Source organism: Urtica dioica, chromosome 3 (genome assembly GCF_054948205.1).
Source record: "Urtica dioica subsp. dioica isolate 48M chromosome 3, U.dioica_male_clone48M_v1_H2, whole genome shotgun sequence".
In the NCBI taxonomy this organism is placed as follows: Eukaryota; Viridiplantae; Streptophyta; class Magnoliopsida; order Rosales; family Urticaceae; genus Urtica; species Urtica dioica.
In genome coordinates this window covers 35437897-35462095 of record NC_142758.1, presented here as the reverse complement: position 1 = coordinate 35462095, position 24199 = coordinate 35437897, and the positions used below count along the sequence as shown (strand labels likewise).

At 49.4% G+C, this 24199-nt stretch overlaps 1 protein-coding gene across 1 annotated transcript in view; it reads right to left on the bottom strand.

Moving 5' to 3' along the window:
* Positions 1 to 1189: 1189 nt before the first annotated feature.
* The window catches only part of LOC149402651 (uncharacterized), a 39985-nt gene continuing 16975 nt past the window's right edge, over positions 1190 to 24199 (bottom strand). Inside the window, exons 4-6 of the mRNA XM_089608472.1 lie at positions 24066 to 24170; positions 23534 to 24002; positions 1190 to 1230 (exon numbers count right to left, since the gene is read on the bottom strand). Coding sequence (XP_089464598.1) covers positions 1190 to 1230; positions 23534 to 24002; positions 24066 to 24170 — 615 coding nt within the window. The remainder of the gene's footprint in view (positions 1231 to 23533; positions 24003 to 24065; positions 24171 to 24199) is intronic.

Sequence of the window (24199 nt, the reverse complement as noted above, 5' to 3'; positions counted from 1 at the left end):
ACGCCATGTAGACGTCTTAGGTTGCGCCATATAGGCGTCTTACGTGCGCCATGTAGGCGTCTTGGTTGCGCCATGTAGGCATCTTCGTGTGTCTTGAGAGACGACTAGGTTGCACCATGTAGGCGTCTTACGTACGCCATGTAGGCGTCTTGGTTGCGTCATGTAGGCGTCTTAGGTGCATCTCGAGAGACGACTTGGTTGCGCCATGTAAGCGTCAATAGGGGCCTTCCCAGTTCAGGCCTAGGACGCCAGCACCTTGAACTTGTGTATTATTGAAAACTCGTCTGAGTACAAGGCTTCCGACGACAAAGGTTCGCCTTTTGATCTTGGAGTTGTAGTATCTTTCGACCTTGCGCTTCTGTGCGGTGAGGTGTCTGAATGCTTCTGATCTCTTTTCGTCGATCAAATCCAACTCCAGGGACATGGCCTCGTCGTTGTTTGCTTCGTCGAACGTATCGACTCGGATGGTGGGTATCTCGGTTTCGATCGAAACCACGGCCTCGATCCCGTACGCAAGGGAGAATGGCGTTTCGCGTGATTGTTCTGTAAGCCCATAGGATGAATGGCAATTCCTCGGCCCAGGCGCCTTTTTTGTCTTCGAGCTTCTTTTTAAGATTACTCTTGATAGTCTTGTTGACTACTTCGACCTGGCCGTTGGCCTGAGGATGACACGGCGAGGAGACGTCTTACTGATCTTTAGTTGATCGGAGATATCTCTTACTTGTGCGTTGTCGAATTGTGCTCCATTGTCGGTCAGTTATTCTGGCGAGCGGCTCGGCCTCTACCGACTTAGTGAAGTAGTCAATGGCGATTATGGCATACTCGTATTGCCTTGGCACTCTAGGGAGCTTGCCAATGATGTCCACGCCCCATTTAGCAAAGGGACGTGGGACGATGATGCTGCTTAATAGGGTCGGTGGCTGCCGCGGGATTTCCGCGAAGCGTTGGCATTCGTCGCAATGCCTTGCCCATTCGCAAGCATCTCGCTTCATGGTAGGCCGGAAATAGCCTTGTTTAAGCGCTTTGAGCGCGAGGAAAGTTCTAGCGGCGTTGTCCCCACAAATGCCCTCATGTATTTCGCGGAGGACCTTGATCGACTCAACGCTATTGAGGCATCGGAGCAACACTGTTGAGTAACCGCGCTTATAGAGTACGCCCTCTACGAGCGTGTATTTGGATGCTAAGGCCCTCAGCTTATCGGCTTCTTTACGGTCTTCAGGAAGTTCTCCCCTGTTGGAATTGATCTAGGGTTTAAGATAAAGTTTAACGCTTCGTTAAGCGGCGGAATTTTAAAAATTTTCTTTTACAAGTAAAACAGTTTTTACTAACCTAGACAAAGAGCAAGCACATGTAAATAAAAAATATTACGAGCATAGAAGTTTACTAACCTTTTTAGACGCTTTAACATTGATGAGCCTTCAGAAGGTTGATAACGTTCGTCTCCCCTCGCAGCACGTCTCTCTTCCTTCCTCGGCATCTCGAGCAACCACGAAAGTTTCTATCACTAAATCACTCGAGAGAAAAGGAATTAGTGTGTGGGCACTTTTAAACACTACGACTTAAGAACGAGTCTTGAAGTCGCAGAGCTAAACACTAAGTCAAATGAGGACCTAGGTGCCAAAACAAAAACCGAAAATTAACTAAAGAGAGAGAGAGAGAGGAATTCGGCCAAGTTTTAGAGAGAGAGTCTCTCAAATCTCTTAAACTTGGATGAATGAAATGTGTGGAATGAGGCTCCTATTTATACGAGAGGTCTCACCTTCAATAAGGAAGTTTCTGTTGTCGCACGAAAATGAACAACTATTTAAAACCTCGGGCGGTTCGATCCATGGCCGGACCAAGTGATCGCACCCGGGCCAAGAGTGTGAACTCGATAGTTTCGAGCTAGGGTTCTCTCCGATCAACCCGCCTCTTGGGAGAGGTAGGGGGTGAGGAGGGTGAGTGACCGTGCCTTGGTTGTCGGCTGCCTACGTACCCGTGCGTGGGATCAGGTCAGAACGTAGTTCAAGCGTGTGTGACGCAGTATGAGGCGTGGAGCCTTGGTGAAGAGGCGTGCTCGACGAAGGAAACGGGGCGCGAGGAGTCCTCGACAGCGTCTCAGAACTTCGGAGATCGCGTACGCGTCTAGCGTGTTAGACGCGCAAGGGTAGCTCTAGTTGAGAACCCTAGGGGCGTGCTTGAGCACCGGAGAACGTTCGGTCAAAGGGAGCGACGTCCGGGAAGTTCCCGTGAGTGCTTCGGGACCTTTGAGAACGAGGGAGAGAGAAGAGAACCTGCTTCAGGCCAAATATGGCATCCAGAGAAGCAGAGAAATCGAGCGTGTCGATAAGAGATGAAGAGAATTATTGGATATTTTTGGATATCTTGGGATGGCTTTCCCCTCAATGAGAGAGGGTATTTATAGGTGTTTGGGAGAATTAGAAGGTCCCTTTTTCGTCCATGTGGGACTAGGATCGCGCATGCCATCAGGTGGAGGCGCACGGCGCGCGCGGCGCACAAGGAGCGGCGCACAACGCGCGGCGCGCGGCGCGCGGCGCAGGGGGCGCGGCGCGCGTGTCACCGGGCGCGGCGCGAGGATCACCAGGCGCGGCGCAGGTCGCGCGGCGCATGGAGCGCGCGGCGCGCGCCTGTATGGCGCGGCGCGCCGTCTGCTGCACGGCCGGCCGGCGTAGCGCGCTGTGTGCGTGATGAACAGCTCGTCTTGGCCGGGTTCTTGCGGGCCTTCGAATGTCATTCTTCTCACGTGAAATATGAAGCTTTCTACTTGATGAGAGTGACTCGATTCGAGTAGCAAGGCTCGGCCCGGCGAGAGCGACTAGCGACTTGATTCGAGGAGTGACTCGAGGATGACTCGAGGCTCGACTCGAAAATGACTCGAGGCTCGACTCGAGGAACAATTAAAGGCTCGACTCGAGGAACCATTCAAGGCTCGACTCAAGGAGCGAAGCTCGACTCGAGGAGATTGACTCAAGGCTCGACTCGAGGAGCGAAGCTCGACTCGAGGAGTCAGGAGTTTGGGCGAGGGCTTGAAGATTTGCCGCTCTTCAGGACCTCCGGCCTGACCATCGGCCCTTTGAACGACGTGCCTTCTCGGCGTCTCGGGTTTTCCGAAAACGACCGACAACATTAGCCCCCCAAGTTCGTCGTTCGGGAGGCATCCCAGCGATGAACTTTTTGTTCTTCTAGTTGGGTGTTTGAGGAAAATGTTTCCCGTGCCTTGTGGCCCCGAGGAAAATTTTTTCCCTCTTCTCTTTTTTCTTTCTTTTTTTTTTTTTTTTTTTTTTTTTTTTTAGGGGGTGGCCGCGCGGCGCGCGCCCTGGACGGCGCGGCGCGTGGTCTGTGCTGCACGACCCGCGCGGCGCGCGGGCTTGGCGCGCGGCGCGCCCCGTGCGCGGGGCTGGTTCGCTTCGCGCGGGAGAACTCCGACTTTTTGGAGTTTCTACTCCGATTTTGCTCCTTGTGGGAGTAGGATTTCGACTCCTACCCCCCTAGAAGTCTATAAATAGACCTCCCCCCTTCCCTTTACTCCTCACTTTATTTTTTCTCTTTTCTTACGCTTGTTTTCTTCTTTTACGCTTGCATTATGGGTGTCCCTCCCCTTTTCTCAGCTGAGAGTCCCGAGATTGATTTCTCTCTCTTGTTTCAGGGTTCTGAACACGCAGAGGATGATCTCTTCGCGAGATTAAGGGAAGTTCCTCTGCACGTGGAAGAAAATCCAAGCGGAGTAGAGCAGTGGTTGGAGGAAGGCGAGCTGGGCGCGACCGTGCCCGCTGCTCAGCCCCTCGAAGGGTGCGCGCCAACTGGGCGCGGTACAGGCGGGGAGTTTGATCGTCCCGCGTCCGGGGAGCCTGCCCCTCGCCTCGTGATCAACTTAGTTGGCGGGGGGGTCCGTGACAAAGTTTGCCTCGACGTGCCGCAGTCCGACTTGGGCTTTCAAGGCGCGCCGGGAGATGTTACGGACGCGGATGCGGTGACTCCGCTAGAGTCGGTTCTCGACGAGATAGACTGCGTGGACGACTTTGGTCCCGAGTCTGAAGATCCCGGAGGTGAGTCAGAGACATGTCCGGGGGCCGAAGGCCTCGCATCGGAGTGTCCCGAGGTACCGTCGGCAGCTGCCGCGGTCGTGTCGGAGGGCAGGGACCCTTCCGTGGAGCCAGGGGATTCTCAGCCCGAGACCCCTGACGCGGAGGCGTTGGTATCGGCGAGGTCGCTTGCTAGGACGGAGTGGTATCCCGAGGAGGGCCTTGCTGCTCCCGAGGACTTCGATTGTTCGGGGGTCGATGCTTCGAGCACGCTTACCTACCGGACATTCGTCGGTCTCCGGGAGGCTTTTGCCATTCCGTCATCCGTGGCGCTTCTCCGTCCTTTAAAGGACGACCGTCCTTTCCGGCCTCGTCGTGGTTTCGCCGTAGTTTCAGTTGCGAGTCTTAACTGCGGGTTGCGGCTGCCGTTTCAACCCATCGTTCAGCAGCTTCTCGCCCGTCTGGGGGTGCACGCATGTCAGATGAGCCCGGCATTCTACCGCATAGTGGCGATGTGCCATATGGAATGGCATTGCCAGACCGAGCGGGTAATGACCGTGAGTGATTTTCGCAACCTTATCGCGGTCTTCCCTGCGCCCGGGCAACCCAGTTTCTTTGTGGCCCGCGATCGACGGAATACTAAGCTGATCATTGATTCAGAGAAGTACAATCGACGACCGTGGGTGTGGGTCTCGGCGGAGGCTTTTGGTGATGCGCCGCTCCGGTTCGGCCCCTTGTCCGAGTTTCCCGCTAACGAGGGGGCCGACGATCTCGACTTTGTGAAGGAGATCCGGGGAATGTCGGAAGCTCGGAAAGCCGTTGAACGATTTCGTTCTCCTGAGCTGATGGCTTCCACTGGGTGGTTCCCGCCGTTTCCTCCTAGTCAGCGGACCGAGGGTACCCCAAGTGCCGCATCATCTCTCTCGAGCGGCGATCCTCAAGGTACGTTGACGTTTCGTACTTCTTGCTTTTGTTTTTAGTTTAGGGTTTTGACTTTGTCGCTTTTGCAGTCTCTTCGGCTAGGGCGAGGGCTCGGGCTCGTCTAGCGAAGGCTTCCCGGGACCCGAAGTCGTTGGCGGCGGTTCGTCGTCGGATTGCTGCGCGGGATGGTCGGGAGAAACTCGATACCGATCATCGGGCGGAGAGCGGTCCTCGCGCTTCCTTGAAGCGACCTTCCTCCTCGGCTTTGCCAGACACGTCTTCGGACTCCAAGCGCGTGAATTCGATGGTCGACGTGGAGGCCGCGGAGGTTAGGGGGGAATGTTCCCTGGGCCTTGCTCAATCTTCGATGAAGATGTGGAAGAGCGTTGTGGCCAGCAGTGACGTAGAGTTCTTTCGTCACGGCGTTTCCGATGCACAGAGAGTGAGTTTCCCTTGCCTCATTTGCGATGAATCTGTCTTTTGCTAAACTGTCTTTTCGCCTTCTCAGGTGCTTGCTCGAGCGACCCGGGGCGAGAAGATCCTTCACGACCTCATCAGGCGGATGAGTCGCGCCCCGGAGGAGCTTGCTCAAGCGAAGTCTCAGCTGGCCCACGCCGAGCGAGGTTCTCACTCAAAGGCGGAGTTAGCGAGTCTCCGCGAGCAGCTTCAGGAGGCTCGCGTGGAATTGGGAGTTACCCGTGGCAAGTGCGACCGTGCTCAGGCAGCGGTGGCGAAGATGGCTGAGGATCTAACGACGGAACGTCAAGCCCTTGAAGTGGCGACTCGATCGACGGAGGTCTTCCGGAGCGAAGCGCGGGACCTTCGACGTCAGTTGGAATCGCGCACGGAAGAAGTTGGCATTCTTCAGGGCCAGCTTACATCGAGTGAGGCTGCCCGTGTTCGTGCGGAGCGTAAGCGCGACTCCTTGGCGGAGGAGGTGGTTCGGGTCACCGAGGAGAAATCCGCGGCGGAGCAGCTTGCGTCCGACCTTCAGGACGACTTCGATGTCGGAGTCGAGGAGGCAAGGCATGCAGCGGCGGTGGAGTGTCGGGACGCCACAGCTGCCGAGAATGTTTCTCGAGGGGTCACCTTCGACTTCTTCGACTCGCTTTTCCCCCCACTCGACGGGGCCGACCCTGTGGGCGATGATCCCGCCGAGTGACCGTTTTCTTTCTTTATTTTTCCTGCGCAAATGTTTTAGCGCGTGCTTTTTAGGTTTTTCCGTTCAGCGCACTTGTCTTAGCGCTTGCTTACTAGGATATTTCCCTTTAACGCACTTGTCTTAGCGCATGCTTTCTCGGTTTTGAGGCAGTTGCCCCTTTCTTTTATGAGGAGTTGTTCATTTATTTTTATGAGTGTTTTCGCACGTTTATCTTCTATGGCATGCATGGACGGTCACTTGTTTGTGTCCATCCTTTTATCTCAGCAGGATACTTTTTCAAACACGCTTGTCACTTGGATGGTTTGCGTTCTTAAGTATTTTCAACTGCGAGTCAGCCATGCTACGTAGGTGTGTTACGTGCGCCGGATTGTGCCACGTGGGCGTCTTAAATCGCGCCATGTAGGCATCTTGGGTTGCGCCATGTAAGCGACTTACGTGCGCCATGTAGGCGTCTTAGGTTGCGCCATGTAGGCGTCTTACGGGCTGCGCCTTTACGCGACTTACATGCGCCATGTAGGCGTCTTAGGTTGCGCCATGTAGGCGTCTTACGGGCTGCGCCTTTACGCGACTTACGTGCGCCATATAGGCGTCTTAGGTTGCGCCATGTAGGCGTCTTACGGGCTGCGCCTTTACGCGACTTACATGCGCCATGTAAGCGTCTTAGGTTGCGCCATGTAGGCGTCTTACGGGTTGCGCCTTTACGCGACTTACCTGCGCCATGTAGGCGTCTTAGGTTGCGCCATGTAGGCGTCTTACGGGTTGCGCCTTTACGCGACTTACGTGCGCCATGTAGGCGTCTTAGGTTGCGCCATGTAGGCGTCTTACGGGCTGCGCCTTTACGCCACTTACATGCGCCATGTAGGCGTCTTAGGTTGCGCCATGTAGGCGTCTTACGGGTTGCGCCTTTACGCGACTTACGTGCGCCATGTAGGCGTCTTAGGTTGCGCCATGTAGGCGTCTTACGGGTTGCGCCTTTACGCGACTTACGTGCGCCATGTAGGCGTCTTAGGTTGCGCCATGTAGGCGTCTTACGGGTTGCGCCTTTACGCGACTTACGTGCGCCATGTAGGCGTCTTAGGTTGCGCCATGTAGGCGTCTTACGGGTTGCGCCTTTACGCGACTTACGTGCGCCATGTAGGCGTCTTAGGTTGCGCCATGTAGGCGTCTTACGGGTTGCGCCTTTACGCGACTTACGTGCGCCATGTAGGCGTCTTAGGTTGCGCCATGTAGGCGTCTTACGGGCTGCGCCTTTACGCGACTTACATGCGCCATGTAGGCGTCTTAGGTTGCGCCATGTAGGCGTCTTACGGGTTGCGCCTTTACGCGACTTACGTGCGCCATGTAGGCGTCTTAGGTTGCGCCATGTAGGCGTCTTACGGGTTGCGCCTTTACGCGACTTACGTGCGCCATGTAGGCGTCTTAGGTTGCGCCATGTAGGCGTCTTACGGGTTGCGCCTTTACGCGACTTACGTGCGCCATGTAGGCGTCTTAGGTTGCGCCATGTAGGCGTCTTACGGGTTGCGCCTTTATGCGACTTACGTGCGCCATGTAGGCGTCTTAGGTTGCGCCATGTAGGCGACTTACGGGTTGCGCCTTTACGTGACTTACGTGCGCCATGTAGGCGTCTTAGGTTGCGCCATGTAGGCGTCTTACGGGTTGCGCCTTTACGCGACTTACGTGCGCCATGTAGGCGTCTTAGGTTGCGCCATGTAGGCGTCTTACGGGTTGCGCCTTTATGCGACTTACGTGTGCCATGTAGGCGTCTTAGGTTGCGCCATGTAGGCGTCTTACGGGTTGCGCCTTTACGCGACTTACGTGCGCCATGTAGGCGTCTTACGATTTTTTTTGGTGGAGCGTGTTCTTTTGAGAGTTTCCTTACCATAGCTAGCCCCCCCAAGTTTTTTGGGTTAAAAGTTAATTGTTCATAACCAGAAAACTTGCATAAAACGAAATTGAAATGGAAAACTTGAGTTTTATTACTTTTGCGAAAAAAACTTGCGAGAAAATTTAAATCCTAAAACATTGGCTCGTAGGCCTTATTGAAAATGGAAATAAAAGCGATAAAAAAGCGGGGGACGCTAGCTACTGATAGTACTGCCTCAAGTGCTCCGCGTTCCACGGGTGGCGAATCGGAGTCCCGTCCGTGTGCTCGATGTAATATGTCCCGTCGTGTATGACTTTGCGGACTCTGTAAGGGCCTTCCCAGTTTGGGCCTAGGACGCCGGCGCCTTGGACTTGTGTGTTTTGGAATACCCGTCTGAGGACGAGGCTTCCGACGGCAAAGGTTCGCCTTTTGATTTTGGAGTTGTAGTATTTTTCGACCTTGCGCTTCTGTGCGGCGAGGCGTCGGAATGCTTCCGCCCTCTTTTCGTCGATCAGGTCCAACTCAAGGCGCATGGCCTCGTTGTTTTCCGCTTCGTCGAACGTGTCGACTCGGAACGTGGGTATCTCGGTTTCAATTGGAACCACGGCCTCGACCCCATATGCAAGGGAGAATGGCGTCTCGCCGGTGGCGTTTCGCGCGGTTGTCCTATACGCCCATAGGACGAATGGTAATTCATCAGCCCAGGCGCCTTTCTTGTCTTCGAGCTTCTTTTTCAGGTTGCTCTTGATAGTCTTGTTGACTGCCTCGACTTGGCCGTTGGCCTGAGGATGTCGCGGCGAGGAGAAGGTCTTGCTGATCTTCAGTTGATCGCAGATATCTCTTACTCGCGCGTTGTCAAATTGTGCCCCGTTGTCGGTCACAATCGAGGCGGGGATACCGTGCCTGCATATGATGTTCTTCCAGATGAAGTTTGTCGTGTTTGCTTCAGTTATTCTGGCAAGCGGCTCGGCCTCTACCCACTTAGTGAAGTAGTCGATGGCGATAATGGCGTACTCGTATTGCCTTGGCGCTCTAGGGAGCTTGCCAATGATGTCCACGCCCCACTAAGCAAAGGGACGTGGGACAACGATGCTGCTTAACGGGGTCGGGGGCTGTCGCGGAATTTCCGCGAAGCGCTGGCATTTATCGCAACGCCTTGCCCATTCGCAAGCATCTCGCTTCATGGAAGGCCAGAAATAGCCTTGCTTAAGCGCTTTGAGCGCAAGGGAAGTTCCAGCGGCGTGGTTTCCGCAGATGCCCTCATGGATTTCGCGGAGGACCTTGGTCGACTCAACGCTATCGAGGCATCGGAGCAGCGGTGTCGAGTAACCGCGCTTATAGAGCGTGCCCTCTCGGAGCGTGTATTTGGATGCTAAGGCCCTCAGTTTATCGGCTTCCTTGCGGTCTTCGGGGAGTTCCCCTCTTCGCAAAAACTCGACAATTGAGTCCATCCAAGTAGGCTGAGATGCCACTTCTATGGTCCCGACTTCGTCTCGGGAGACGGATGGTCGTGGGAGAGATTCAATGGGCACAGTCCCCAATCCGTCTTCGTCGATGCCAGATCCGAGGCGAGCAAGCGCATCAGCCTCCGAATTTTGTTCTCTCGGGATTTGGTGAATCTCAAACCAAGAGAAGGCCTCGAGTTTGGAGTTCGTCTTAGCCAGGTATGCGACCATGTTGGGCTCCTTGGCGATGTAATCTCCCTTAACCTGGTTTACGATCAACTGCGAGTCGCAGTGTATTCGCAGGTTATGGGAGCCGAGCTTCTGTGCTAGCTCTATCCCTACAATGAGCGCTTCGTATTCAGCTTCATTGTTGGAGGCTTGGAAGCCGTAGTGGAGGGCATATCGCAGCTTTTCCCCATCGGGGTTAATTAGGATTATTCCGGCGCCAGCCCCCCGAGCATTAGATGCTCCGTCTACGTATAACTCCCAGATGGGACCCGTTGGGTCTACCTTCCTTTTCGGAGTTAGCTCGCTATCGTTTAAGTCAGTTTCCGCTCTTCCCATATCGGGAGCGTAGGAGAATTCTGCCACGAAGTCGGCTAAGGCCTGCCCCTTTATAGCCGTTCTTGGGTGGAACTCAATCCCGTACTCGCTCAATTCTTGGGACCAGATCGCCATGCGAGTCGACGTTCCCTTTTGAAGAGCTTTACCGATTGGATGCTCAGTTCGCACCGCAATTGGGTGAGCTTGGAAGTACGGTCGTAGCTTCTTAGCTGCCGTTACGAGAGCCAGAGAAAGTTTCTCAATCTCGGTATAGCGTGTTTCCGCGTCGAGTAAGGCCTTGCTTACATAGTAGATTGGCCATTGGACCTTGTTCTCCTCGCGGACAAGGACGGCGCTTACAGCTCTTTCAGAGACGGCGAGATACACGTACAGCGTCTCGCCCTCTTTCGGTTTAGAGAGGAATGGTGGGGACCCAAAGTAAGCCTTCATTTCTTGGAAGGCACTTTCGCATTCGTCCGTCCACTCAAAGCCGTTCGTCTTCTTCAGAGCTTTGAAGAACGGTTGACACTTGTCGGTGGCTTTAGACACGAAGCGTGTCAGAGCGGCAATCCGACCGGTCAGGCTTTGCACTTCTTTGACTCGTCTTGGCGACTTCATTTCAAGGAGCGCCTTGATTTTTTCCGGGTTCGCTTCTATGCCTCGTCGGCTGACGATATAACCGAGGAACTTTCCGGATTCAACCCCGAATACGCATTTGTTGGGGTTGAGCTTCATTTTATATCGGCGGAGGATTGTGAACATCTCCCTAAGGTCGCGTACGTGATTAGTTGCCAGTAGGCTTTTAACGAGCATGTCGTCCACGTATACTTCCATCGTCTTGCCGATTTGATCGGTGAAGATCCGATTTACCAAGCGTTGGTATGTTGCTCCCGCGTTCTTAAGGCCGAAAGGCATGACCTTGTAACAGTAGAGGCCTCGATCAGTGACAAAGGTCGTCTTAATTTGATCGGGCTCGTGCATTCGAATTTGGTTGTAGCCTGAATAGGCGTCCATGAAGCTTAGGAGTTCATGGCCGGCAGTGGCGTCCACCAGTTGTTCGATGCGCGGGAGTGGAAAGCAATCCTTAGGGCAGGCTTTGTTAAGATCTTTGTAATCTATGCAAATTCGCCACTTCCCGTTGGGCTTTTTTACCATTACCACGTTGGCGACCCACTTAGGGTACTTAGCCTCTCGAATGAAGTTTGCGGCGAGGAGTTTCTCGACCTCTTCATTTATGGCCAGGTATCGTTCTGGGTTGAACGTTCGTCTAGCCTGCACTTTTTCGGCGACCTTTGGGTCATCGTTCAGTCGGTGCACTATTACCTCGGGATCGATTCCGGGCATGTCCGCATGAGTCCATGCAAAAACATCCTTGAACTCCCTAAGGAAGGCGGTAAGCTGAGTTTTGATGGCGAGTGGAAGTCGGGTGCCGATTTTTACAACTTGATCAGGCTTCGACTCGTCCAGGACGATTGGCACAAGATCATCGGAGGTTTCCACTTTAAGTCTTTCGATTTCATCACGGGGGTCAAGTTCTCCGAACTTCCTTGCATCCCTTAGGTTGCATGGGTAATCGTCTTCCAGTTGGAAGATTGTGTTGACCGCTTTTCCCGCGGACTTGCCATCAACTCCTTGCACGTAGCATATTCTGGCTTGGGATTGGTCTCCAGCCATGATGCCGATTCCCCCTTCGGTGGGGAACTTCACCAGTAGGTGATACGTGGAAGTGATTGCCCTTAGCCGGTTCAACGTGGGTCGCCCGATGATTAAGTTGTAGGGGGGCTCTTGATCGACCACTAGGAATGGGACCATGTGAACGGCTTCGATTCCTCCAGGGGTCCCAAAGGTGACCGGCAGGTCGATGATGCCCTCGGTCATAACCTTTTCCCCAGTGAACCCAAACAATGGCGTTTGGGTCGGAGTCGGGCGCAGCCCCCCGAGCTTCATGCGCTCTAGGGTGGACTTGAAAATTATGTCGGCAGCGCTGCCGTTATCGATGAGAACCCTTTTCACCAAGTTATTGGCCACTTGGGCTTTGAGCACGATCGCGTCATTGTGCGGATGCACAACTCGCTTGGCCTCTTCATTGGTGAAATACATCGTCTCGTGAGGCACGGACGGAGGTTCTTCATATGTGAAGTTGACGTGCATAGCAGCGTCTTCCTGAGACACGGCCCTAAGGAATTTCTTCCGTTGACGGGCTGAATCCCCATCTTGTGGACCTCCCAGTATGGTGGTTACCACGTGTAGTTGTGGGTTGGCGTTGGCAGTAGCCGAGGTTTGGTTGGCAGAGGCGGCTGCTCCTCCTCCTTGACCAGACTGCTGTCTGGTCGCGGTGGGGCCTGCAGCGCCAATCATGCGCAACACGAACTCCTTCAGCTCGCCCCGTTGGATCAGAGCCTCGATTTGCCTTTTGAGGTTGTAGCATTCCGAGGTCAAATGACCATATTCCCGATGGAACTCACAATGCCTGGACCGATCGCGAGTTGCGGGGTCCTTCTTCATTGGAGCCGGGGGGGTGAACTTGTCACGTGCCAGAGCCAAGATCCTTTCCGGCGCCGTGTTCAGCGGCGTGAACGACGAGTACCCTTTGAAATTTTCCGCAAGTCGCGGTTTCTGAGGTACAGGGGGTTGGTTGCTAGGAACCTGGCTCCCCTTGTTCCGCCTCTTACGAGGTTCGTTCTGCTCGCGGATAGGTTCTTCTCGACGGCGAGAGCTTTGATTAGTGCTCTTGCGTCCGTCGAGGTAATCTTCGACTCCCATGAAGGTCTTAGCTCGAGTCATTAACTCGGCCATGGTGGAAGGGACACGGCCGACGACAGACTTGAGGAAGTCACTCGTGCGCAAGCCTTCTATGATAGCGGCAATCGCGTCACTGTCGTCAAAGCGGTCGACCTTGTTTGACTCTTCTGTGAATCGGGCGAGGTATCGTCTAAGAGACTCGCCACTCTCTTGCCTGATTGACCACAGGTACATCTTGGTCTTCTTTTGGACCATAGACGTAGCGAACCGTGCTAGGAACATGTCCTTCAGGTCTTTGAACGAGTGGATGCTTCCTGGTCTTAAGTTTTTGAACCACTCAAAGCCGGGTCCAGCGAGGGTCAAACTAAAGGCTTGGCACATGGCACCAGGAGAAACACCCTGCATCGTCATCCAGGTTTCATAGTGCTGGATGTGGTAAGCAGGATCTGCTTTCCCATCATAGGGAGCGAGGTTCGGGAGCTTGAAATTCCCCGTACAAACCTCAGCCAGTATCTGAGTAGTGAAAGGTGATGAATTCTCCTCAATGACCCCATAGGCGCTTCCACCTATTCCGTATTCTCGGAGATCTCGTACCTCATTTCGAAGGTTGTGGATCATAGTGACCACATCGAGACCGGTCGTTGGAGTAACCCCTTGATCGGGGGGAGTCACTTGCAGCCTCTCGTTAGACCCCTGTCCTGCGCGGCGGTTCCCGTTAGTTGGGGCTGCCAGCGGGATGTTGGGTCTAGAGCTTAATCGCTCTCTCAGATCATTGCCACGCCCAATGCGTTGAGCAGTGAGGTGGTCCCTAAGATCAGGGCTGGCCGTACGGAGGCGCCGGCTCTGCTTGCGGCGGTGCGCTCTCCGCGCGCCCTGACTTTCCGCAACATTCTCCCTTGGACCTAGCCGGTCGAGGGCCGAACGTCGGGAATTCCCCTCTTGAGAAGTTACCGGCGCATCGCCTGTTCGGGGTAAGGGATTCGACGGACCGGCTTCAAACACGGCGGGGAGTCCCCCGTCCTTTGTGAGAGAAGTCTCGACATCCTCCGAGTCACCAGTATCCTCATAATCAGGGTCGCGGCTTTCCTCGTTGAGGTTCTCAGGATCCCCGTTGGGGATCGTCGTGTCACGCATAGGTTGCTTCGCAGCCAGTCGGCTGTGGTACCTTGCGTTCTTCGCCTTCAGTCGGCGGATACTCTCCTCTAACTCCACGATGCGGTTGTCCTTACTATCAGGAGATGGAGATGGTGAGCGGGTCGAGCTCTCTTCGTGGAGCGACTCTTCGTCACCATGCGCTCGGGAGCGCAAGAAGTATTTCTTGGTCTTAGCGACGTTTTCGGGGTTGTTTGCGCCCTCAGAACGTACGGGTGGTTGGCTACTCATCGTTTCTCAAGTTCGAGAAGGTTGAGTTTGCAGAAGAAAAGAAGAAGATGAATAGAAGGGATTTCGGGCTGAATAGGTCGGGAAGTCCCCTCCTTCTAGCGCCAAAATGTTGTCGCACGAAAATGAACAACTATTTAAAACCTCGGGCGGTTCGATCCAAGGCCGGACCAAGTGATCGCACCCGGGCCAAGAGTGTGAACTCGATAGTTTCGAGCTAGGGTTCTCTCCGATCAACCCGCCTCTCGGGAGAGGTAGGGGGTGAGGAGGGTGAGTGACCGTGCCTTGGTTGTCGGCTGCCTACGTACCCGTGCGTGGGATCAGATCAGAACGTAGTTCAAGCGTGTGTGACGCAGTATGAGGCGTGGAGCCTTGGTGAAGAGGCGTGCTCGACGAAGGAAACGGGGCGCGAGGAGTCCTCGACAGCGTCTCAGAACTTCGGAGATCGCGTACGCGTCTAGCGTGTTAGACGCGCAAGGGTAGCTCTAGTTGAGAACCCTAGGGGCGTGCTTGAGCACCGGAGAACGTTCGGTCAAAGGGAGCGACGTCCGGGAAGTTCCCGTGAGTGCTTCGGGACCTTTGAGAACGAGGGAGAGAGAAGAGAACCTGCTTCAGGCCAAATATGGCATCCAGAGAAGCAGAGAAATCGAGCGTGTCGATAAGAGATGAAGAGAATTATTGGATATTTTTGGATATCTTGGGATGGCTTTCCCCTCAATGAGAGAGGGTATTTATAGGTGTTTGGGAGCCTTAGAAGGTCCCTTTTTCGTCCATGTGGGACTAGGATCGCGCATGCCATCAGGTGGAGGCGCACGGCGTGCGCGGCGCACAAGGAGCGGCGCACAACGCGCGGCGCGCGGCGCGCGGCGCAGGGGGCGCGGCGCGCGTGTCACCAGGCGCAGCGCGAGGATCACCAGGCGCGGCGCATGGAGCGCGCGGCGCGCGCCTGTATGGCGCGGCGCGCCGTCTGCTGCACGGCCGGCCGGCGTAGCGCGCTGTGTGCGTGATGAACAGCTCGTCTTGGCCGGGTTCTTGCGGGCCTTCGAATGTCATTCTTCGCACGTGAAATATGAAGCTTTCTACTTGATGAGAGTGACTTGATTCGAGTAGCAAGGCTCGGCCCGGCGAGAGCGACTAGCGACTTGATTCGAGGAGTGACTCGAGGATGACTCGAGGCTCGACTCGAAAATGACTCGAGGCTCGACTCGAGGAACAATTAAAGGCTCGACTCGAGGAACCATTCAAGGCTCGACTCAAGGAGCGAAGCTCGACTCGAGGAGATTGACTCAAGGCTCGACTCGAGGAGCGAAGCTCGACTCGAGGAGTCAGGAGTTTGGGCGAGGGCTTGAAGATTTGCCGCTCTTCAGGACCTCCGGCCTGACCATCGGCCCTTTGAGCGACGTGCCTTCTCGGCGTCTCGGGTTTTCCGAAAACGACCGACAACAGTTTCCTCTTCTATAGAATATCACATATTCATGAGCCAATTTCCCTTTTTTTCTCTCGAGATACTCGGCCAACATAGGCTTCAATAAGACTTGGATTTGTTTCCTATTTTGTTCCATGCCTTGCCTTTGACTCTCTCTTGGCCAAATTCCCTTAAGCATCCTCATGCAAATTTATTTCCTCTTTTTATTTTGGCAAATATCTTGATACATTTATGCACAAAATATTCTCTCTCTTTTCTCTTGGGTGATGGGCGCCCAACATGTCTCTAGAAGGAGCTTCTAGAAGCTTCTTCATTTGTTCATGACAACATGAGAAAGGCCCATTAAGAATTTTCAATAAAATTCTTATGAAATAAAATAAATCAACAAGGCCCAATCAATCTAATTTGGCCGAGTGACATTAAGTCATCAAATGACCTTGTCAAAAATTTATTGACATTCATTTCATGCTATGTCTCAAAAGACAAAAATACCCTTTTGACAATTTTCGTTCTTGTTTTGACTTCGCTTCCAGTTTAACTATTCCTACTCGATGTGATTCGTGATAGTGACTTCATGGATCAAAATGAACAAAGCTTGAGCTAAATACTTGGACTCAACAGTTCACAAACCTTTTCCAAGTTTAATTTAATGTCAACTAACTCCAGTAAAGAGTTGACACAGAAAATGTCTCGGTTCAAATGAATTTATTTTCTACTCAAGAATTCAACCTTATTGTAAGGAGTGGATCCACAGAATATTATCAGTGTTTACCCTTCATGAATATCATCAGCTAGTCAGGATATACAAAATTATCATTTTACCCTTCTAGCTGTTATTTCCTCAACTCCTTTGTCGCTTGTGAATAAGTTAGAAACAATGTATTGACGAGGAGCTAACAAGTCACATTGTTTCATACAAAAGAGTCAGAACTCAATTTGGACACTGGCCAGTTCATTTATTTACACTCCAAGGAACAAACCATGAGGTGATATATATTGCATTTTAGCAATCTTGTACATGAATTCCATATCTATGAGAACTTCACAAATTTAGTCATTACATTCTCACAACTTAGTACTTCACCAATAGGCCCTGTTCGGAATCACATAGTGAGTCCGAACTCTGACTTTCTCAAATGAGAATACGTAAGCTGTGAAATGGCATGTCTCATTTTAGGATTAAGGTAAGCACGATGCAATTCATATGTAGTGACTTCGAGACATAAGAGGTTAAATGGTTTGTTCTTATCTTGTCTCTAGAAGTGCACTGGTCAATTCAGTACCTTCGGAAGATACCCAGAAGAACTATAGAGTCTCCAACTCTCAATGCCTCATAACCAGACATCATAGATTCTTCTAACAATCATACTGAGGTCAATAGTCCTTTGACCCTTAGTTTGCGAATATATCGTTTTAAGCAAACTACGAAGAGTTTGTTCATGCAAATCTACATTTGTCTCTTCGTAAGTTGTTTAATTTGTTTATGGACTAAAGACTAATGTTTTATCATAAAGCTTCAAACAGACAAGGAAGAATGAATGAATGTTTTAAACTTTTTATTAATGAATAAGCAATTACAAGCAAGAGTCTTCATGAGACTTTCTTACATCAAATGTAAAATATAAGGATTACAACTCTTCTTGTGGGAACCATTGACAACAAACTCCCACTTGACTCAAAGAAGATGTGTGTAGTCCTTCAAGCCTAATCCGTCTCGATGTTGGTCGAAGACCTTGTTCGCTAGGACCTTTGTGAATGGATCTGCTAGGTTGTCCACCGTTGAGATCTTCTTCACTTACACGTCTCCGCGCTGCACGATCTCTCGAATCAAATAGTATTTCCTCTCAATATGCTTAGAGCGCTTATGGCTTCGAGGTTCCTTTGATTTAGCGACAGCCCTACTATTATCACAATAAAGGGTCATGGGCTCGTCAACGTTTGGAACAACTTCCAAATACTTAAGGAATTTTCTAAGCCATACAGCCTCTTTGGATGCTTCACAAGCAGCCACATATTCTGCTTCCATTGTGGAGTCAGCAATGCAAGATTGTTTAATACTCCTCAACACGACAGCTCAACCATTAAGGATGAACACAGATCCTGAAGTGGATTTCTTGGAATCCTTGTCCGCTTGAAAATCGGAGTCGATATATCCCGTCATAGTCAGGTCAGTACCTGAGTATGTAAGCATCAAGTTCCTAGTTCTTCAAAGATACTTAAGAACATGCTTAACAAAAATCCAGTGCTCGGGTCCAGGGTTGGATTGGAAACGGCTAACTACGCCAACGGCGAAACAGATGTCAGATCTAGTGCAAAGCATCGCATACATGAGGCTTCCTACGGCAAAGGCGTAAGGAATCTTCCTCATATCTTCAATCTCTTGTGCAGTCTTGGGAGACTGGTCCTTAGAGAGTGAGATTCTATGCCTAAAGGGTGTTTGGCCCTTCTTGGAGTCTTGCATCGAGAAGCGATCTATCACCTTATCAATATAAGATGCTTGAGAGAGCCACAGGGTCCGGTTTTTCCTATCTCGAAAGATTTGGATTCCCATAATGTACGCGGCTTCTCCTAGATCCTTCATATCGAATTGCTTTGCCAGCCAGACCTTAACCTCAGATAACATACCCACGTCATTACCAATGAGTAGTATATCATCGACATATAGTACCAGAAACACAATTTTTCCTTCGTGTATTAACTTATATACACAAGGGTCATCTATTGACTGTACAAAGCCGAAGTTCTTTACAATTTCATGAAATCTAATATTCCATGACCTTGGTCTCTTGACCTTCTTCAACGAAACCGTCTGGTTGAGCCATGTAAATGCGCTCGTCAAGATTGCCATTCAGGAAGGCTGTCTTGACATCCATTTGCCAGATCTCATGGTCGAGAGCTGCAGCTATGGATAGGAGTATGCGGATGGATTTACGCATCGCGAGTGGTGAGAAGGTTTCTTCATAGTCAATCCCTTCTTGTTGGGTATAACCCTTCGCCACAAGTCGTGCTTTGAACGTCTCGACGTTCCAATCAGGACCCCTTTTCTTCTTGTATATCCACTTACACCCTACGGGTTTAATCCCTTCAGGAAGGTCTACAAGTTTCCAGACATTGTTGACATACATCGAGTGCATTTCAACTTTCATGGCGTCAAGCCAATGGTTTGATTCAGAACAAGCCATCGCTTGGCTATAGGAAACAGGATCATCCATGTCAGAGACAGCTACGAGAGAGTCTCCATAAGACATGTACCTGTCAGGCTTTTGAGTAGCCCTCCCACTATGTCGAAGTACTACTTGACGAGATTCTGATGAGTTAGATTGTGTTTCAGTTGGGGTAAGAACAGTTCTTACAAATGAGGTAGAACCTTCCTCACCCAACTTTTCTTCAAGCACAATTTTGCTTCTAGGTTTTGCATCCTTCATAAAGTCCTCCTCAAGGAAACGAGCATTCGTGCTAACGAAAGTCTTATCGTCCATGGGACTACAGAAGATGAAACCCTAAAGACCTTAAATACGTTAAAGGTCTCGGATTTGTGTTTGAGAAAATACACAAAACCATATCGCGAGTAATCATCGGTGAAGGTAACGAAGTATTCGTATCCTCCACGTGCCTATTGGCTGAGCGGACCACATACATCAGAATGTACTAGTTCCAGCAACTCAGTGGCTCTTCGACCCTTATCGGAGAAAGGTCGCTTAGTCATTTTTCCTTCTATGCAGGATTCGCAAGTAGGTAGTGAACCTATTACAGAGGCTTGGAGTGGACAATCCATCACAAGTCTCTTAATCCTATCTAGACTGATATGACCAAGTCTTAAGTGCCATAGGTATGTTGATTTTGTTAGATCGGAGGATTCAGAAAATGTGATCCTCTTTGGCTCCCTAATTAGATCATCATCTATTTCGGTGTCTAAAAGGGAAGGTTGAGTAGGATAGATGTAGAAAAGAGCATTCTTCATACATGCATCCGTGACAAAAGAATTATCAGGAAACGAAATACGAATTCCATTCTTGATAAACTTTAAACAATAATCTTGCTCAAGAATACGAGCAATGGATATTAAGTTCTTCCCAAAGGTAGGAACAAAATAAACATTGTTCAAGTTTAAAGTGCGATCTTCAAAAGACAGCGTCACGGAGCCCACAGCCTTCGCAGACACCAGGCTCCCATCACCCCATTTAAAACAGAACTCGCCTTCCTCTAAGCTTTTGGTTTTCTTGAAACCATTCAAGGAACAACAAATATGGTTAGTAGCAGCGAAGTCAAGAATCCACGTTGATACATTATCAGGTACTAAGCATGCTTCGGTAACTAGTACAATACTATGTTCCTTTGCTTTGAGATAGGCAGGACAGTTCTTTTTATCGGCCTTGTGAGGTCTCTTCACAGTTCCAGAGGTGGAGGCTTTTTGCTTTGTAGCATGTGCCTCTCCTTGATTCCTCTTTCTTTTAGTGAGACATACAGCAGTGTGAAGTTCCTTCATAAGCTTGGTAACAGTGTACTCTAGCATGTTTATGGAGTAGTTCATCTTGGAAGTATTAAGAGATGCGGGGAGAGTTTCTAAGATCATATCTATGACATTCTTCCCATCAATCTCAGATACTAGGATTTCCATTTTATTTAAATAACTAATGATCAGTATCATAAAGTCTCCAATAAGAGTCCTAGCCTCCATGTGACAGTTCATAAACTGTCGGACTGCTTGTAGCCTTGTTTGACGCCTTTGCCCTCCAAACATCTCAAGGAGATTGTAGAGCATGTCGGCGGCAGTCTTGATGTCACGATGTTGCTTTTTCAGCATATTGTTCATAGATGCTAAGATATAGCCCCTCACAATCTCATCGGAGCAGAGCAAGGCCGCCAGGGCGTCTTTGTCCTCTTGAGTCGAATCATCATTCGTCAGAGGAGGACACGGGGTGGTGAGTACCCATTTGTGCTTGTTAACGGTAACTATTATGTCGAGGTTATGTTTTCCAATCTACGTAGCTCTAGGTTTCGAGTTTGTTCGAGGAAAGGATGATCGAGAGAGTGTTGAGAGACATGTTACGTATTTAAGTTGAAACAAGTTTATGATTAGTCTTTGGTTTAGGATTTAAGTTTTTTAAACATTTGATAAAATCCAAAGGTGTTATAAACTAAACGATAATTTACTCCTTCGAGGGAAGGCCGTAAAAAATCTCCATTTATAAGTAAATGACACATCATTAATGCTTAGCCAAGATGTCAATACACCAATTTTGACAAGCCAACTTTTAAATTGGTTTGATCACTCACATCCTTTCGCAGGGCCTCGAGGGAGGATTACTAGGGATTGAGTCTAAGTGTGTAACCAAGCACTTAGTCCAAAAGATTGACTTTGAAAAACAATCCGCCGAGGGGAGGTCTTGTCTCATTGTCTCACTTTCGGATTTAGCTCATTGAGCAATGATCAGTGCAAAGCACCCTTGAGTACTCTCATTTAAGAGAGGGCCACGAGGGTGACTCTTAGTCTAGCGACAATTGCACTTTTCATTAGTGTTGGGGATCGTGGGTTACAAACAACAAGTATAACCCTCCCACTTAGTTTTTGGAGTTGGTACATCGACTCTTATAAGTTCGGAAACGGTTTTCCTAGTTATAGAGCGATAGAGCGGATAACTAGAAAAGAATCCTAGATTTTCATACTCGGATCTTTTCCTATTTTCTATTTCGGGAAAGTGCGTGAGGGAAGTGTGAACTTCAACTCACTCGAACACTTGAAAGTTTGAGATTACAAATCTTTTTATTTTTCGGCTTGTCTACAAGGAGACCTCCCACTCAAATTTTCAAGAGCATATAGATTTTGAACATATGTGATATAGATATAGTTTTGAAAACATTTTCAAAACTTATTTGATTTGGATGATAAAATTTTTCAAGTTTGAAAACGAAAACGGTTTTTCAAGATTCAAACTAGTTTTGTAAAAAATTCAATTTCAAATAAACTTTCAAAAACAAAAAAATTTAATCTTACACATCATGTTTATAATCTTATGAAAAACATTTTTTCTCAAGAAATTTTTCTCATTAGAGTTCTATAACTCATGGTAGTGGGGCTGAAAATCCGAAATTCTAAAAAACTGGAGTTTTGGAACAGCCGCGCACCTCGGAGTAATATCGCCATAACTGGCGGCTCCGATGTCCTTTTGACCTGAAACTGGTGGCATTGGACTGAGGACAGACAAAGCTTTAATTTGATTCAAGAATCATTAAATTTAGATTTCTGAGGAGAGAGTTATACAACTTTTACTGTGGGTTTTACTCCAGCTCGAAGAAAAAGAAATAATTAAAGCTTGGTCCTTTTTAGGTGCGAAAAAGAATCGAGTGTAACGGAACATTTTAAGATGTTGTCAAAGCTTTTATTTGTGTTTTATTAGCAGGGTAATAACATGGTATAAAAGAAATAACAACATGCATAAAACGATTCAAGTAACTAAAAGAAACTAGTATGACAAGAAAACTAGTCACAAAATTTACTCGAAATTTCTCAAACCTTTAAAACACGTTTTTCAATACAAAAAAAATTAAAAACTTTTAGAACTGATTCTAATGTGTTTTAATAACATCCCAAACTCATAGAAAAACAACATGATTTTTAATTTAAAGGCAAGAGCAATAAATTAAAAAAAATCTAAGAAAACAATTCTAACTTGTCACAAAATTAGTAAACTTACGAAAACGATTTTCAAGCTCATATTTTTAAATACATGTACATGCATATCTTTGACCATAGCTCTGATACCATTTGTTGGAATTGATCTCGGGTTTAAGAAAAAGTTTAACGCTTCGTTAAGCGGCGGAATTTTAAAAATTTTCTTTTACAAGTAAAACAGTTTTTACTAACCTAGACAAAGAGCACGGAAATGTAAATAAAAACTATTACGAGAATAGAAGTTTAGTAACCTTTTTAGACGCTTGAACGTTGATGAGCCTTCGGAAGGTTGATAACGTTCGTCTCCCCTCGCAGCATGTCTCTCTTCCTTCCTCGGCATCTCGAGCAACCACGAAAGTTTCTATCACTAAATCACTCGAGAGAAAAGGAATTAGTGTGTGTGCACTTTTAAACACTACGACTTAAGAACAAGTCTTGAAATCGCAGAGCTAAACACTAGGTCAAATGAGGACCTACGTGCCAAAATAAAAGCCGAAAATTAACTAGAGAGAGAGAGGAGTTCGGCCAAGTTCTAGAGAGAGAGTCGCTCAAATCTCTTAAACTTGGATGAATGAAATGTCACTACAACATTTACAACATTTACCGACGATTTTATTCGTCGGTAATAACCCTAAAATCGTCGCTAAATGTATTTAGCGACGATATTAGCGACGATAAAAATCGTCGCTAATTCGCCGTGCCTAAATATATTTAGCGACGATTTAATCGTCGGTAAATATTTAGCGACGATAAAATCGTCCGTAAATGTTGTGACCAGAAGTTTTTTTTCATTTTGAAACAGACAATTAGCGACGAATTTGTCGTCGCTAATTACCGCGGGAAAAAATCCCGCGTCAATTAGCGACGACAAAGTCGTCGCTAAATGTTGTGACGAGAAGTTTTTTTCGTTGTGAAACAGAGTTTTAGCGACGACTTTGTCGTCGCTAATTCACGCGGGAATTTTTCCCGCGCCCATTAGCGACGACAAAGTCGTCGCTAAAACGTTGTGTGAATGATATTTAGCGACGATTTTATCGTCGCTAATTATTATTATTATAATTTTTTTTTCGTCGTTAATTATTTATTTTTTACGGTTTTTTGGTTGTGAAATTCTAAAATGAAAAATCATATAAAAACTAAATTATATTATCCAAATCAACAACTATATAAAATCCGGTTACGTACGTTTTCGGTTATCGAGAAATATGTAAATAATAAATACACAAAACAACTAATAAACCACTAGTCGCGACGTTTGCTTTGTCGTCCCGCCACTCGTTTTCCCCCTCCTCGACGAGAAACGCTCTTCTGCTGGCGCTGAAGTTCTGCAGGCTGCGGCGTCGGAGTAGACTGACTTGGTCCGCCGGGCGTCGGCTGCTGGCTGGCGTCGGGAGTCCTTTGCTGGCCGCCCGTCGGAGTGCGGACGTCGGGCGTCGGAGTGTGGACGTCGGCCGTCGGAGTCTGCTGGCTGTGGGATGACGGAGCCTGCTGCGAACTCTGCGGAAATTGGGACATGAACGAGCTAAGGTTGAGGCCGGGCACCTGACTCTGTATTGTCTCGGCGAACGCGGCGAGGGTCGATGCCAACACCTCCTGCGAGACATATCCTGGTTGCGACGTCCCAGCCTCCGAACCGTAGACTTCGGCGACTTCAGCCGCCATCCGTGCTCCCTGTGGCACCAAACGTCCGACGCCGGTCAAGTGATCAGTCCGCGAACCCATAATATCGCGGATCGCCTGCTGCTCTAGAACGGAAATATCAACGTCCGCTCCTTGGTGCTCAGCCTCCGCTCGCAACGTGTTGAACCTAGCGACCAGTCGATCCTGATATAATTAACTAGTTAGTATATATTAATCGAAAAATAAGAAAAATAAATGTAAACTTACATAACGTGCGGAGGCTTCAGGAGTCAGCCATTCAGACTTGTCGGACTGATGTTGGCGCTTGTAGTTCGCAAACAAGCTCTCGAATGCGCCTGTCTCGACGCTCTTCTGCATGTAAACAAAACTTCAAGTGTTAG